Genomic DNA, 15,092 nt, shown 5'->3' on the forward strand with positions numbered 1-15,092 from the left:
GAACGTAACTTGCAAGCATTGATTAGAAATTGTCAACCACTATAAAATGAAAGGGCAGACGGAGAGGAATACGAGATATGTTGTCTCGATTTTTAAAGCGCGCGGATTTTCTTTCATTCACAATTATACCAGCCGGTCCTAAATATTTTTCTTTTCCCCGAAGTCACGCCTGTTGATTTCAATTAATTTTGGAGGTTCTTTCTGCCCCTTAGGCCGTCGCCCATTAATAATGCGAATCTGTCAAAAGGCCCCTGCAAGGCATCCGCCTCCCCCCCCCCCATCAGAAGACGGCTCCTAAAGGGAACCCGGAATTTAAAGACGTCGGGAAAGTTCTAGGTGGATCGAGCCCCCAAAGTGCCAATTACAGCATCAATCAGAAACTAGCCAACTGTAACATTTTTGTCTGGTCTGTTGTGCTTTCTCAACTCTCCTGATAATTTCCGGTTCAGGGTGTTGTGCAAACCCCAGTGTGTAAATCAGAAGTTAAAATTACTGCCCGGAGCCGGACTGTTTGTGTACTTAGGGGAGGGAGAAGGATTGACAAAGATCACACACACGCGCGCACGCACGCACACACACACCCACACACATTCAATCGCTTCCCGTTTCCCCGTCCCAAAGGCCAGCTGGGCTCCATTGAGGCGGCTTTTCTTCGCGAAACAGGACCCCGGCCCGGGTTTCGTGGCAGCCGTCCTCAACCGTCCCGTCCCCGCCCCCCTTGCCTCCCTTACCGGAGCCGTCCCTAGCCGGGGAAGTCCTCTCCAGCCGGCCGTGAGGAGCGTAGGCAGCCTGACCCGCGCATTTGCCTCCGCCTTTGGCGTAGAAGGCTTCGCCGCCGTCCAGCGCTTCCATGACGTGCTCCAAAGGGGCTCCGGGGGCCAAGTAGAAATCGCCGCTTTTGCCCGCCGCCGCCGGGGGGCTCTTGAGGCCGAATTTGTCGCTCAGGAATTCCATAATCCTCGACGGAGCCGCGCTCGCCCCAGCTGCTGCCCGCCCGGCTGCCGTCCTGCTCTCTGGCTGCCGCGACGGAGGCGCCCCGACGGCGCTTTTTATATCTTGAAGCGCAGCAGGGGCTTCTTGCGCAACCCTCCCTGCGCGCAGCCTCCGCTGGCTCCACCCAGCCTGCTGCCCCCTTCCCTCCCCCCTCCTCCAAGCCTCGGCCCACAGCCGGCCAAGGGGAGGGGGAGCGGCTGGGAAGAGTTCCTCGTCGACCGCAACCGACTCACATTTCGGGCCGACTTCTTCCCAGCCCAGAGGAGTCCTGCCCCCCCCCCCCGCCTCCCCTGCCCCGAACGAGGCCGTGTCGACCCGAAAATTTAGCTACGGCTCCGGTATACCGGAGGAGGAAGTCAAAGGCGACCGATGAGCAGGGGCGGCAATGAGAGTGGCGGCCGCTGAACTGTCGCAAGATTTTTCCAAAGTTGGTTGAGCCGGTAAAACAGCGCCGCTCTGAAATAGCCCGGGAAACTTCTCTGGGCGCCTTCGAAGAAAGTGCCTTGGGGAAGCCAGAAAAAATGAGAGCGCTGCCAGGCCGGCGTGGAAAACAGCTGCTGCTGTTGCTGCTGCTGCTAAAAATTCGAAAGGACTAGGGGTGACCCGATAGCAGTATTGCAGCATTTGAGGGGCTGCCACAAACAAGAGAGGGTCAACTTATTTTCCAAAGCACCAGAAGGCAAGGCAAGAAACAATCGATGGAAGCTAATCAAGGAGAGAAGCAACCTGGAATTAAGGAGAAACTTCCTAACAGTGAGGACAATTAACCAGTGGGACAGAAGTTGCTTTCAGAAGTTGTGGGGATTCATCACTGCAGGTTTTTAAGAACTGACCGGACAGTCACTTGTCTGAAATGATAAAGGGTCTTCTGTTTGAGCGTGGGGTTGGACTAGAAGACCTCCAAGGTCCTTTGCAACTGTATTCTGATTGAAATTTTCTGGAATAAGCCGGTCCTTTTAGTGGCTTCTGTCTGTGGCTGCAGATCCGAAATGAATTTAAGACTGAGTAGGATGCTAATCTAAAGCATCTCCTGTTTCAAAGTGCAGCAGCCTTGTTTCTGAGCTTATTTTCGAGCAACCTTTTTACCGTCAGGAGCAGCTTTGCCGAACTTTAATAGATTGACAGGCCAAAGAACTTGACTCCGCAGAAACGCGCGTCTGCCTGCCTGCAGGAGCTCTGGGGATCTGGAGAAGCCCTCCGCACTCGAGGAGGGCTCAGGTAGCGCCAACTAAGCCGCGAGGTGGCAATTTCCCAGGAGAGCATCCCACCCACCGAAAGACCTAGTGAGATGCCTGATATCTTGCCCTTTCCATCAAAATATTAGGCGGCTTAATATTTCAAGTGAATGCAGAAGGATGGGGTCTATGTGGATCTGTGGCAAGGAATTGCAGAGAAAGGAGCTATGTACATTGTGAACCCTTTTGGAAATGGGATAGTGGTGGTAGTGGTGGTGGTGGTGGTGGTGGTGGTGATGATGATGATGATGATGATAAAACAATTTTAGTGCGATTAACTAAAAAAATCAAACTAGCATCTTGAAGGCTAATGAACTGATTATGAACATTGTAACCTAGGAAAGCCTTTATTCCTCTCTCCCTACCCCTACCCCAGCATCTTTAATCTTTAAGACACTAAAAATCTCCTACTGTTTATTTTAAGCAAACCTGCTTCGTGCATAAGTGTGGCCAGAATACTAAAATTGGTTTGTTGTTAAGAAAACAATGCTCTTCAATCTAAACCTTTATCTGCTGTTAATTCTTCCATTCCAGAAAACAAATACGCGGGGGGGGGGGGAGATGCTGCAACCATTTCTCCTCTTTATTCCTTCTTGCATCTCCCACGGTGCTCAACCAGTCCCCTACACGATCAATCTCTTATGTTCTTAAATTTCCCCCACTCCGTTTCCCAGGATCGTCGGAATGGTGTGCAGAATAGACACGTTTCGCTTTGGTGTGGCTTTTGGCCCGAAACCGGTTCTTGTGCTGATACTGCAGGATCGCTGTTCCTTCCTCCCCTCGTTCTTCTTATCTTTCTTGCAACTCGAGGGATAAGAGAAATCACAAACTCGTAAAATATTGGTGGTATTTTTCCTTATCAGAACCTCCCTTTTTTATAAGGAGAGTTGGGGGGGGCAATAGCTGCTGGGTGCGTGCCCCGGGAAGTGGGACCTTGGGAGAAAAGATGTAAGAATGTTCAGTAGGCCAGTTCTCCCACGGCTTCGAAATCACTGAGCATTTTGCTAGGCATTTTACAGCACTCCGGATGCTCCAGGCGCTTCTTGATAAATATTGGAGACAGCTAAAATAAGAGCTCCCCCCCCCCTTTCTAAACCTGAAGTAGGAAAGGACAAGGCATCTTCAAGCCCGCACCACTGTAGTCACTTGAGGATATTATTGCTGTTGTTGGTGTTGAATAAATCAAGGCGAGATGGGAGCCAGATTCGTTTGGAGAGAAATGTGCGTTATACGTACAAACCACCCCTCTTGCCTGTGGCTTCTTCTGCGTTAGCCGCGATTTGCCCAGTCCAGACGGGGGTTTGAGTAAAAGAGCTACTGAGTAGGTGACGCTCCTCCATATACTGTAGAATCCCGAACAATGCCAGCATTTCTGTCCCCGACGATCCTCTAAACGGCACATCAATGAATAAGCATTTCCCGGAGTTGGGTACCAAATTCCGAACTATTCCAATCGGAAGAGTCAGGTTTTTGTAGGCGCCAGTAAGAGTCCCCTAAAGGTCAGTTACAAAAGTCCTATGCTCATTTGGAACAGCCTATCCTAACTAACTAGAAGTTGGGTTGGATTATTGGCTCAAAGAGTTACGCCACAAAGTAATGGATGCGCCATCGGGGACTGTTTGCTGGCTTTGTGGGGTCTTCCCAAAAAGCAACCATGCCTCACGCTTGTCTCGGGCATAAAACCCTGGCTACTATCAGAAATAGCTGTGAGTGAGAATCAGTTTCTTATTGACCTCGGGACGAAGTTCGGTGTGTGTGTGACATGGTGGCCTCCCGATGCACAAGGTAGAGAGAACCATTCACAAATTTTGCATCGGAAGAAGGGAGGATTTCGGGCAAGAAGCAACTTACTACTTTAACAGTTGGGATGAGATAGTAGCTTTGTGCAGTTACACAAAGGAAAAAGGTGCCTAAAGTTCAGTCCTTCCGGACTGTAGCTTTGAAAAATCGTTCCAGAACCTTAGGATAACCTCCCGAGTTCGGAGTTCCCTCACCCTCCCTTCTCCCCTCCCCAGCCTTCATCAGACAGAGAGATGCGGCTTTCTGTGTCTTTGAAATGAAAGTCATGGGCGTCCTCCTCCTCGCCTTCAAAGGCAGCCCACGCGAGGAAAGAATAAAGAGGGGGGGAGGAGAGTAAGATGGACCCTCCGATTCGCCCTTCCTCCCTTTCCCCGGGAGGGTTGGGCAGGCCAACGGGTTCACTCGGCCCCTTTCTTTGAAAGTCGCCGGGAATATGAAGGATTCCCCTCTTCTTCTTCCGCTGTCTTGTGTACGGTCTCCACCGGCTTTGCCCTGGATTTAGGGAGGCGGTGTGACCTCTCGCCAGACAAGCTCCCGTGATTTATAAGCCTTGGATGTGATAAGATCGAGCCCAGGGAGGGGCGAGGGAGGCGGACCAGCAGAATATTTCCCTAAAGAGGGGGAGGGAAGGGAAGGAAAGGAAAAAGGAAGGAACGGAAGAGGGAAAGAGAAAGAAAAAGAGTCTGCTCTCCGGGGCTCGCTGGAAGCCCCGCTAGAGTCTTTCTTCGCAACTGTTTCTGAGTTACCTTTGGTGCGCAGCTTTGCTCCTCGCCTCGCCCCCCAGGCCCTTCGCATCTCCAAAACCGGAGAAGCGCAAAAAATATCCCGCCAGACGACGCTTGGGGAAAGAAGAAGCCCGGGAGGAAAGGAAGGGGCCCGATTGCTTTTCCCGCCCTGTCCTATCCTGTCGCGTCTTCTCCCACCTCCGCCCGCCCGCTCCGACGAGTCAGAGGCGCAATCGCTCCGAAGAGCATCCTCTGAAAGGGCGCCTTCTCCGGCTGCAAAAGCCAGACGGCCAGGCTTCTCCCAGCGGCCGGCAGGCAGATGTGGGGCTGTGTTCCAGAAATGCAGCTTTCCCCGGACCGGCTGCAGAAGGGTGTCGGCTGGATGGGGAGACGGTTCGGGCGGGAGGGGTGTGTGCAAGAGGAGGAAAACGGTTCCTGAGATAATCTCGGGAGCCATCCCGGACAAACTGCCTCCCCGCAGCCCGGGCCGGCGGCGAGGAGCCCGCCTGTTGAGGGACGGTGCTGAAAAGTGCAGCTGACGAGTTGCGTCAGCCTTCAGCCTCGGCTCGGCCCCGACTGCTCGCCCTTCAGAGGGTGAGATTGGGGCAGCTAATGAGCTCCAGGAGCAGAGTACACCTCGCGACTGGCTTCAGAAGGAGGGGGGAGGGGAGAGAGCGCTGCTGGCAAGTCGCTGGAAGAAAACGAGGAGGGGGAGTAGGAAGGAAATACAGTAAGTGAAAAGGAGAGCAGCAGTGTTCATTTTTCCAGCGGGGGGGGGTCACCATCCGCCTCTGCTAAAAATACCTGAGTTACCCGAAAGGAAAACCGTTACGCATTTAAGATAACTATCTCCCACATTAAAAAAAAAAAAAGCGAAGGGGGAGAGAAAGATAGAAAAAAAACACAGCTCTTTTCTCGGTTTTTAAAAGGCTTTTGCAATTAAGGATCAGATACTTTGATTTAAAAGCTTCAGTTCAAGTGTTATAATGCTCTTAGCGCTAACAGCGGGAAGGAAAACGGGGAGCCCTCTCTTTGAGAGCCCTGCTTTCCCGTAAGCGCCCCCTGCCCCCACTCGGCTCACGTTTCCCTTTCCACTGAAGCGCACAGGATCTACAGGATTTCACAGATCGAGACCCTCACGCAGAGAGAGTTACGAAGAGAACGTTCCTTCCAACATGCCGACACTCTTCAAATAAGAGAAAAATCACTAGGCTCTCCTACCGTTATATTAAGTGGTCAGCTCTCCTTTCTCATTATTGTAACCCTACCATTTGGTTATACTGCCCACATTCTTCCTGGTTCTCTCTCCCCCCCTTTCCCCCAGCATCAATTCCCGACAAACTGGGAACTCCCCCTCCTCACCGTTCTAGCTCTTCAAAGAATCGCCTTTTGAATTTGCCCACGAGGAACACCTCGCAATGGCTTTTACGCCAATTTCAAAGCCCGAGTTAATTTCAAGAAGAGTCTCCCAGCCCTCCAGTTTCAATGAAGCTTGTTCCTCCTGTCCGGTCTCCCACCCCTGCTTCTCTCCCATCCTCCCACACCCAACATTCAGGGAAACGCTTAAAGTTTAGAGCTGGCCTTCCCGTTGCGTTCTGTCTTGCTTACAAGGAATCGATTTTATTGCCAGCCTTGCAAAGAAGCGCCTATTTGTGGAAGAAAAACGTCCAGGTATTCCAACTTTCTTCAAAAGAAGCGGCAGAGGAAAGCACAGACTCGCTCAGAAAGCGATTTCTCTCCCGGATCTCTTTCCCGGATTTTTTGGAATATAAATTTAGGATTATTCACTAAGAAGCCTGGTGAGAATGGGGGATATTTTAAAATGCTTCAAATCTAGACAGGCGAGGTAGGAAGAAGTGGAGCAACCTATTCGACTAGTTCGCATTATGTAAATAAGAACAAAATGTTCCTACCTCATATCTTCCATGCGTTGCTTATTATATGGTCTCCAGATTCAGGTAGGTTAGTGTGTGTGTTTGTGTGTGTGTGTGTGTGTGTGTGTGTGTGTGTGTGTGTGTGTTTCTCCTTGTCCAGATTTCATTGCAAAGATCTCTTATAATTATGCCATTAACAATTATTATAAATAATCAAAATGTGCTGTTCAACTTGAGTTCTTCGAGTGGTATTATAACCAAACACTTCTAAGGTACAGATTTACCTGGGCAGATGCTAAACTACTAGAAAATGTTTAACACAGGGTGATTTAAAATGCTGGACTGCGCAGTTCGAAAAAGAAAGAAAAAAAAGCTCCCTACTTCTCATTGCTCCCCTGGTAAAGACAGTAATGCTTTCTGAAATACTCAATGTCATTAAGATTCTAAGGATGGAGCAAACTTTGGGGGGACAGGTGAGAAATGTGCTTGGTTCCGCCTCTCTACTTTATCGCCAGATCCGATTTAACCATCTCTTAAACTCCCGCCCAATAAAGATCCCGACGTTGCTCTAAGACGCCTGCGAATACCTGGAACTAGGGGAACTTTAAGGTTTGCAAAGCTCTTTTGTTGCCTTCGCCCAGTTCACATTCAACGCGTCTCCCCGAGCTTGAAGGAATCTAACTCTCGATAAAGGAATCTAGGCTTACACGCCACTGCAACCCAATTCTACGCCCCCCCCCCCAGGTAAACCCCATGGAGTTCAATACGGTCGTTCTTAGTGGTGTAGGCGTACACGCGCACAAATGTACACACAAATAAAAACGATTTCTCCTAAAAATAGGTGTTAGGTCTGCTACGTATCCCAACAGAAAAAGAAATCATAACAAGCACGTGGTTTAATTTCCGATTGATTGGGAGGGTGTAAATCGTCCCGTTGGAAAGAGGGCTATTCAAAGCCTTCGGGGCAGATCTGTCCGCATCCCAACGCTTCCCGTTTCCTTCACACTCCTGTGCTAGTTTTGGACAAGCTCGCTCAGCGATGAGCGTGAAAAGAAATTCAGATGGGGAGTGGTGGGGGAAGAGAGCGAGCATAGAGAGCAAGTGGTGTGCCTGAAGATTCCGGCCTGGAGTGAGCCAGAGGAACATCCTGATAGGAAATTCTCTCTTTCAAGAATAAAGCAAAGCCACCCAATTCCGATGGAGTCAGCGGCATGACTCCAGAGGCCCAAGGGCCAGGGTCTTCTTAGCACCCATTTCAGTGTTGCTGGTGTCTCCCCAGAGAGCCTTCGAAAGTTTCTCTGCTAATCTTAAGTTTTAAAGCAACTTGGCAGCATCTGATAACTTTACAAGCGGTTTAAAGGGAAATGGTATTCATGAAATTCCTGGGCCCGCCCACGTTTTAGTCAGAAGAGACCCAACTCTGCCCTGAGGACAGAGCCCCAAGGCGCCGGTCTCTCCTTGGTGTCGGAAGGAAATTGGCTTTCATTGCCACGGCTGTATTTAGGGTTCTCGGATGCCCAGTGTAAAGTAGGCACCGAGAAATGGGGACCCAAAGTCCTGCCGTGACGGGGGATATTCATCGGTCTCTTCCTTTTCCGAAGCAGGAGTCCTGCTGCTTTGAAGGGAAGGACGCGCGCGGGCAGAGAAGAAACAAGAGGGAGCCCTTAACGCACAAGAACCGAGTTGGGGCCGGTCGTCAAGGCTTGGCCGCTTGCCTAAGCCGTCTAAAAGACTCCAGCACTTTCTTGTCTCCCTTGACTCAGAAGAGACTGCAAGAAAACTCTTCACGACTTGTTTCCTTGACGTATCATCTTTCATCAAATCGAAATGCACCTCTCGGGTTTACGGTCTTCGACATCTTCTCAGCTTAAAGGCGAGCGCGGGGCCCGGTTTGGTCTCGGTCTCGATGAGCAAGTACCCTTCACAGAAACGGCGAAGGTCAGCTTTACTTTAATCCCTCCAGCAACCCCCGCTGGGCTCAGGAGAGGGACCAAAGAAATATAAACCCCATTCTGGATCCAGACCAAAGTCCGTCCAGAGGTCGAAAATCCCACTACGGAGTTGAACAGGATTTAATGCCAAGTTAGCTTGAGGAAGGTTGGAGCCCCCGTTCTATATTTTCTTCCCAACAGCAGTTCTCCAGATGCGCTGAAAAGTTCACATGCAGGGCATGAACCTCATCTCTCTCCCGCCCCTGTCAGTGCTTGTTTCAAGGATCTGGGGATACTATTGCTGAGCACGGAGGATCCGTCGGTGGACCTGCCATCTATTTATTTGCCCTAGACGGATCCATCGGTGGTCCTCCCCTCTGATTTATTTGCATAGTCGCATTCGTGCTCCCGACATATTTACTCCAAAATCCCAGCGAGATCAGATGGGATCTTCTCTGGAAAGTGAGCGCTAAACTGCAGCTTGCTTCTTAACAGGTTTACTCCAAATTTAGTTCTATGAGATTTGCTCTTGGGGAAGTGGTGCAAGGAAAGGATTTGTAAACCTTGGTGGGTGACAATGAATCTACTTTTAAAAAGTACCAGTGTTTTCCCCAACCTAATGCCCCCCTCCCAGATGTTCTGAGCTAGAACACCTATCATCATTGGTCCTTGTAGTTGAGGATAATGGAAATCTACTCCAACATAGCTTGAAGATGTCCAGATGGAATTTATACTGTCCAGATACAATATATAAGCTGTATCTATGAAGCTTATTTATTTGTGAGTAGTGAAAGTGATCTCTATCCTGAAAGGCATGTGCTCATATTGGAAGGGAGAGATGTAATTCGAGATAACAACGAGAAAGTCACAGTACAGATTTGGAGTAGGAATCAGCGGAAGTTGAGAAATTCACTTTGCAATCTTGTACAAACAAGTCCCTTGGATTAAAACTGGAAATGTGAATGCCTCTTTAGTCTTTTTGGAAGGGTACCAGAAGAAACTGACCCACGCCCCAGTATCAGGAGAAAACCACGATGCAAGGCATAGATCGGTTTTTAAAAGGAGCATGTGGATTGACCTATTTTATTCAAGATGGTCAAAGTAATCAGTTAAAATAAAATCACCAAGCACACTCACCTATCTTGTCCTATAAAGAATTGTGATGATTTGGGGTATAAAAAGAAGAAAATGTGTAAATGTGAGATTCAAAAGATAATTCAAAATCTCAAATGGTCTTCGATCTACTAATTTAATGTAGTTGATCCCCACTTGTACTTGCCCAGGGAACTATATCACAATCCTGTGCACTAGAAAGGAAGAAAAATAAAATCTAATTTCAAGATAACTCCCCTCTCAATTTTTGGTTGGACAGGGAGCCCCAAATAGAGCAAATTGGCAGCACCAACAGGATCTTTTCATCATTTGTGGAAACTCAGCTGCAGAATATTCCACTGGACATGTGCGAACACATAACATCTATGCAAAATGTTTAACCTACTCTATGTCTATGCAAATTCTTTTATTTGTTATTGTGCATCAATTTAAACCAAAGGCTAATAATTCATTTGATGTGCAGAAAACTAAAATAACTAAAATATTTTAGCCAACTATTTTTATTACCTCAACTAAAAATTATGCCTATATAGGTGATCACAGCAGAAATCGAACTGTATTTGTCTAATCTATAGACAGTAGGGGAGCTCCTTTGCCTTAGTGCCCCCTCCATAGGCCCTAAGTTTAGACTGCCAGTACCTGCCCAAACTTCCACTTGAATTCAGTAAAACAGCTTGCCAGTTGCAGCAGTCCAGCATTTTGGTGGCATGTGTTTTAGGGGACAAAAATGAAGTTAGGAAAAAAGTCAGTGCAGGTTTCTCCCCCCCCCCATATATTAGTAAATGATGTAGCTGATTCTACCATTGATAGAGGAGGTCTTAAAATATCTGGAAAACTCTCCTTGTCCTGCTCCAATAGCAATTAGTGCAAGGGAAGCTCCAGATGGTTCCCTGAGTACAACTTCTCTTTCCACTGTTTAAGGTGAAAAAGGTGACACATTTAAAACCAGGTTTTATGACCCAATCCCCCACCCCTGATATCACTCTCAAAGGAATCAAAAAATTAGCTTGAAACATATATGAAGAAATGAGGTTCCAAATATGATTCAATCTGGACCGTTCAATCTGGATCTTGCGTCCTTCTCTTAATTCAAACAGCATCAAGCTTTGACTATCCTTTTTCCTGTAGCAGGGCACCCCGGATGGACACTAGAGATGGACCCACAAGCTCTTGAAAACTAGCTTAGTCTCCAGTGGAGATGCCTAGTCTCCTAGTCTTTTATCAGTCTTTTACTTGCAAGACTGACCTGCCACATGTCAGAAACCTCACTCTATTTAGCATTACTGATTTAATCAATTCAATTATTCACACATGACACACCCACACAAATACTGATAGAAGACAATATTTATAACTCAGGGTTGAACTGTTGGATTGCACTGATGATGTTACCTCGTTTGGTAATGAAACCTCTGTATCAAACTCAGAGAGCACCAAGGACTCCACTTATACAAATCCTTAGTCAGTTACCCTATATTTAACATTGGTTTGATGACTATTAGATGAGAAGACATGGCTGAGTTCACATGACATGCTAAAAGAAATCCAACCCCACATTATGGTTAGTCATTTAAGACCTTCCAGGGAAACATGCACACAATTGCAATCATGTAGGATGCCTACAAGTCCTTATCTCAGTATTTGAAAAAAAAATGCACATAAAATCACAACTCTGAATGAGAAGCCTAAGAAACTTAATTCATAATAAAACATTAACCGAATCCTCACAATTCTCAATCTAATTTGATTTCTAAATTAATCACTTTTTTCTGAGTTTGTGTAATACATAGAACCTTAAAGTTATGGGTTGTATAACAAGGCAAAGTTACCAAAAGCACTTAACCAAGGTTAAAGTAACCAAGTTTAACAAATGGAAATGCAAGTACCATCTCTTTAAACAATCTAGTTAAGCCTGTGGTGAAAACACAGCCATCTAATTTTGCTTTTTTTTTTTAATGAGGTTACAGCCCCAGAGGGTGAATTTGCAAATGTCTACCTGGATAGAAATCCCCTTAACTTCTATAGGGCTTGGTCCTCCCTACCTGGATATCCTGAAACCAGCTTGAGGCCCTATGTCAGTTTCCAGCAAGTATCAGGCAGGAGTAGATATATTCTTTGAGGCATTAAAATTGGAGGATTCTTTATCTCTTCTGGAGCCAACAATTAAGTATATCTATCTTTCAGATATTTCATTTTCCTTTGGATCTCATTCCACCCCCACCCCCACCCACCCCCAAGTTTCTCTGAAATTCTGAAAATTAGTGTGTCAATGAGCTCTACTTAAAACAAAGCTTTCTGGTGCAAAATGCTGTGCAATCCAATCCAATTCAACCTACATTACTGACTCTTGTTAATTTCAAAAGTGACACGGTTCTCAAAAAGTTTTTGTGCAAAGAATTAGACTTGTGCAATGAATGAGTTCTTGCACATGAGTTTTGAAGATCAGGTGAAACTAGTTTTTCAAGAGGAAGATCTGTAATTAGTTTTAAGTAGAAATATGATTTTAAAAAATTACTTAGCAAACTATAGTTCTCTGTTCATGCAAAATTCTTAAAATGTATCATTTTAAGACAAGACTTGTAAAGCAAGTCTTGGACTCCCTACCCCTCTGGCTTTCCTGGTTTTTTCTTTTACATTACTATATTCATTGCTAGCAGTATGCTGTCTGTTTTGTACAGGAGGTAATTACATTTTGCACAACACTTTTGTTTCTATGTCTGAATTCTATCTTCACAATATTTAATCCCATTATTTATTTTAAAATTGCTATGAGATCCAGCTTGTTCTAGACTTTAAAATCCCACTATTACCAACAGAAGAAAAAGGGGAAAAAAACACAGCCTCACTTTCTAGATGAACCAATCCAATACCTGTGAAGGGATAAATCCCAAGACCAATAATATGAAGATTAAATGCAAATATTTTCCTTTCTTATATAGACCAAGGAATATGTTCTTGTTTAAAGTCTCAGATTTTTTTTTGTTGTTGTTCCTGGAAAGGAAAGGAAAAATTGATTGCTGTGCAATCTTAATTCCACAAATGTATTAAAATGTTACATAATAACCTGTGGGCTAGCCAAAAGTAATTGGGATTCAGATTAGTTGATATTAAGTGTTTAGCTGCAGAATATATGAGGTTGTTCATATCCTACCAAGAAGAATGTACAATATACATCTCGGCTGCTTTTTCGATCCATTTACTACTCAAAGGGGGACACGGATCAGTCAAGTCGACTTACAGGCAGGAGAGCAAGAATTTGACTTTTTCTAGGGGCAGCGCTGGCTAAATGATACGACTTGTAATTGACAATCCGCTCCATAAGAGCTCCGCTGTCCAAGGCTAGAAATGAATGGCATGGATGCAGCCAACATGACCCGGAGGCGACACGCAGTTAATCCTGAGTAAACTTCCCTGAATTCAGCAAAGGCCGCTTGAATGGCGCCATTTCTGCTGCTAAATAAAACTAAATCCTTTAAAATAAAATAAAATAAAGGCCGGAGCGATTGCATCCTGTGGGTTTAAGGCAGAAATCTGCTTCTGAGCCGGAGGCGTTTAACCTTTAAGAAACAGAATCAGCACCTACTAGACGCCCCGGTTCAAGGTCGAGCAATATAATTGGATTGCTCAGCGGATCGCTCAGATGGTTTTTAACCATTTGCGAGGTCCCCCCCCCCACCCCCGCTTTTCCGTGTCATATTCCGGAGGGCAAAGGGAACCGGCAAAGGGAATCCGGACTCGCGTTCTGCCCTGCCGTCCGGCTGTCCAGCTTTTTTTATATAAGCCTCACAGGCCTCGGGCGAATCACCTCGAGAGAATCGGATGGCTAAAAGGCCTCGGCGAATGCTTCACAATCAGCCCAAAGCCTTTTCGCCTCTAGGCGAGGAAGAGAAGCGGCCGTCCTATCCTGGTTGGATCTGAGGCCTCCAGGTTTCAAAGCCCAGGTTCCCGAGCAGTTTGGAAACAAAGTGATCTGAGAACTCGACCCTTTCTGGACAGAAACAGAAACGAGGGCCCTCGGCAAACAACACAGGTAGTCCTCGACTTACAACAGTTTGTTTAGTGACCGTTCAAAGTTAGAAGGGCACTCAAAAAGGTGGCTTATGGAACGTTTTCCCACACTTATGACCTTGGCAGCATCCCCCATAGTCATGCAATCAACATTCAGATGCTTGGTAAGGGGTTCTGTAGCTGTGTCCCAAGTCACCCTCTTTGGTGACCTTCTGACAAGCCAAGTCAAGGTTATTAACTTATCAACTGCAGTGATTCATTTAACAACTGTGGCAAGAAAGGTGGTAAAACTGGGGCAAAATCTACTTAACAAATGTTTGGTTTAGCAACAGGAATGTAGGGCTCAATTGTGTTCATAGGTTGAGGGCTACCGGTACAGTGTTCCTTGGCAGGTACCTTGAAGCCTGGGTCTGCAGACCCTTTGGTTTCAGGGGTGTGGCGGGTGGGCATCTGGGTTCGAGCGAAGCCCTGATTACAGAGGGTGCCAGACTGAGAGCAGGGGCATTCTTGTTTGGAACGGGGTAAGAAAGCTGGGTCTAGGAGTCGGGTTCAGCCCATTCCAAAGCTGCGCAGGGAAAAGGGCTCCAGATCGTCTCTTCCTACTTCTGAGCATTTTAGCTCCTCCGTTCAAGCAGAGAAAGGACTCGAGAAATCTTGGTCGTCTGAAGGGGTATGGTAGTTGGCGACCTCGGGGCCCGCCGGCATTCTGAATTTTAAAACGTCGAGCATTAAAAGTCATATCGAATCAACGTCTCTTCGAGGAAGCAGAGCTCAGCGCCCACCAGCTATTTGCGGTACCCACAGCCTTTACCTTTGGGTCTGCCGGCTGCGGCTGGTGGGATCTGGCAGGCATCCCGTTTCCTGTCTGTGATTTTAGAATCCAGAGGCAAAGCGAGCTTCGGCATCATCCTCACCCACACGCCAGTATCAAGAGTTGCGAGAGTTCACCTCGGGGGACACAGTTGTTTGTCTGAAAGAGAGAGCTTTCCTTTTTCTGGGTTCAAACTTTTAAGGAGTTTATAATAATGCAGTTTGCTAGCTCGGTTCTAGGGCTTCGTGTAGTGTAAGGCAGGGAGAGGTCGCCTCTGCACCCCAAACGGGATGCCTGTATGAGGGGGGAGCAGCTAGCCGGGTTGCCTTCTGCGAATTATACCGTAATTCTGATCCGACTTGCCCAGAAACTCGAGCGAGTGCACCTTTCCCGCGTTGGCTTCCTTTGACTTTTCCACCCGGAACCCGGTGTCGCAGAACTGGGGGGAGGAGCGCGCGCGGAGGGGAAACTGGGTTCCACTTCCCAACAAGCAGAGCAAGGATGATCTGAATTCACAGTGGGCCCTGGGAGTGTCAGATAAATTCGGCGGGGAAATTGCAGCCGCTCGCTCCAGTAGAACCGTCGAGGGGCAGTGGGCGCTT

The 15,092-nt window shown here is 47.2% G+C and overlaps 1 protein-coding gene across 1 annotated transcript in view; it reads right to left on the reverse strand.

Moving 5' to 3' along the window:
- The window catches only part of ALX1 (ALX homeobox 1), a 35,609-nt gene extending 34,655 nt beyond the window's left edge, over positions 1-954 (reverse strand). Inside the window, exon 1 of the mRNA XM_032222192.1 lies at positions 732-954. Coding sequence (XP_032078083.1) covers positions 732-954 — 223 coding nt within the window. The remainder of the gene's footprint in view (positions 1-731) is intronic.
- Positions 955-15,092: the final 14,138 nt, after the last annotated feature.

Source organism: Thamnophis elegans, chromosome 7 (genome assembly GCF_009769535.1).
Source record: "Thamnophis elegans isolate rThaEle1 chromosome 7, rThaEle1.pri, whole genome shotgun sequence".
NCBI lineage: Eukaryota > Metazoa > Chordata > Lepidosauria > Squamata > Colubridae > Thamnophis > Thamnophis elegans.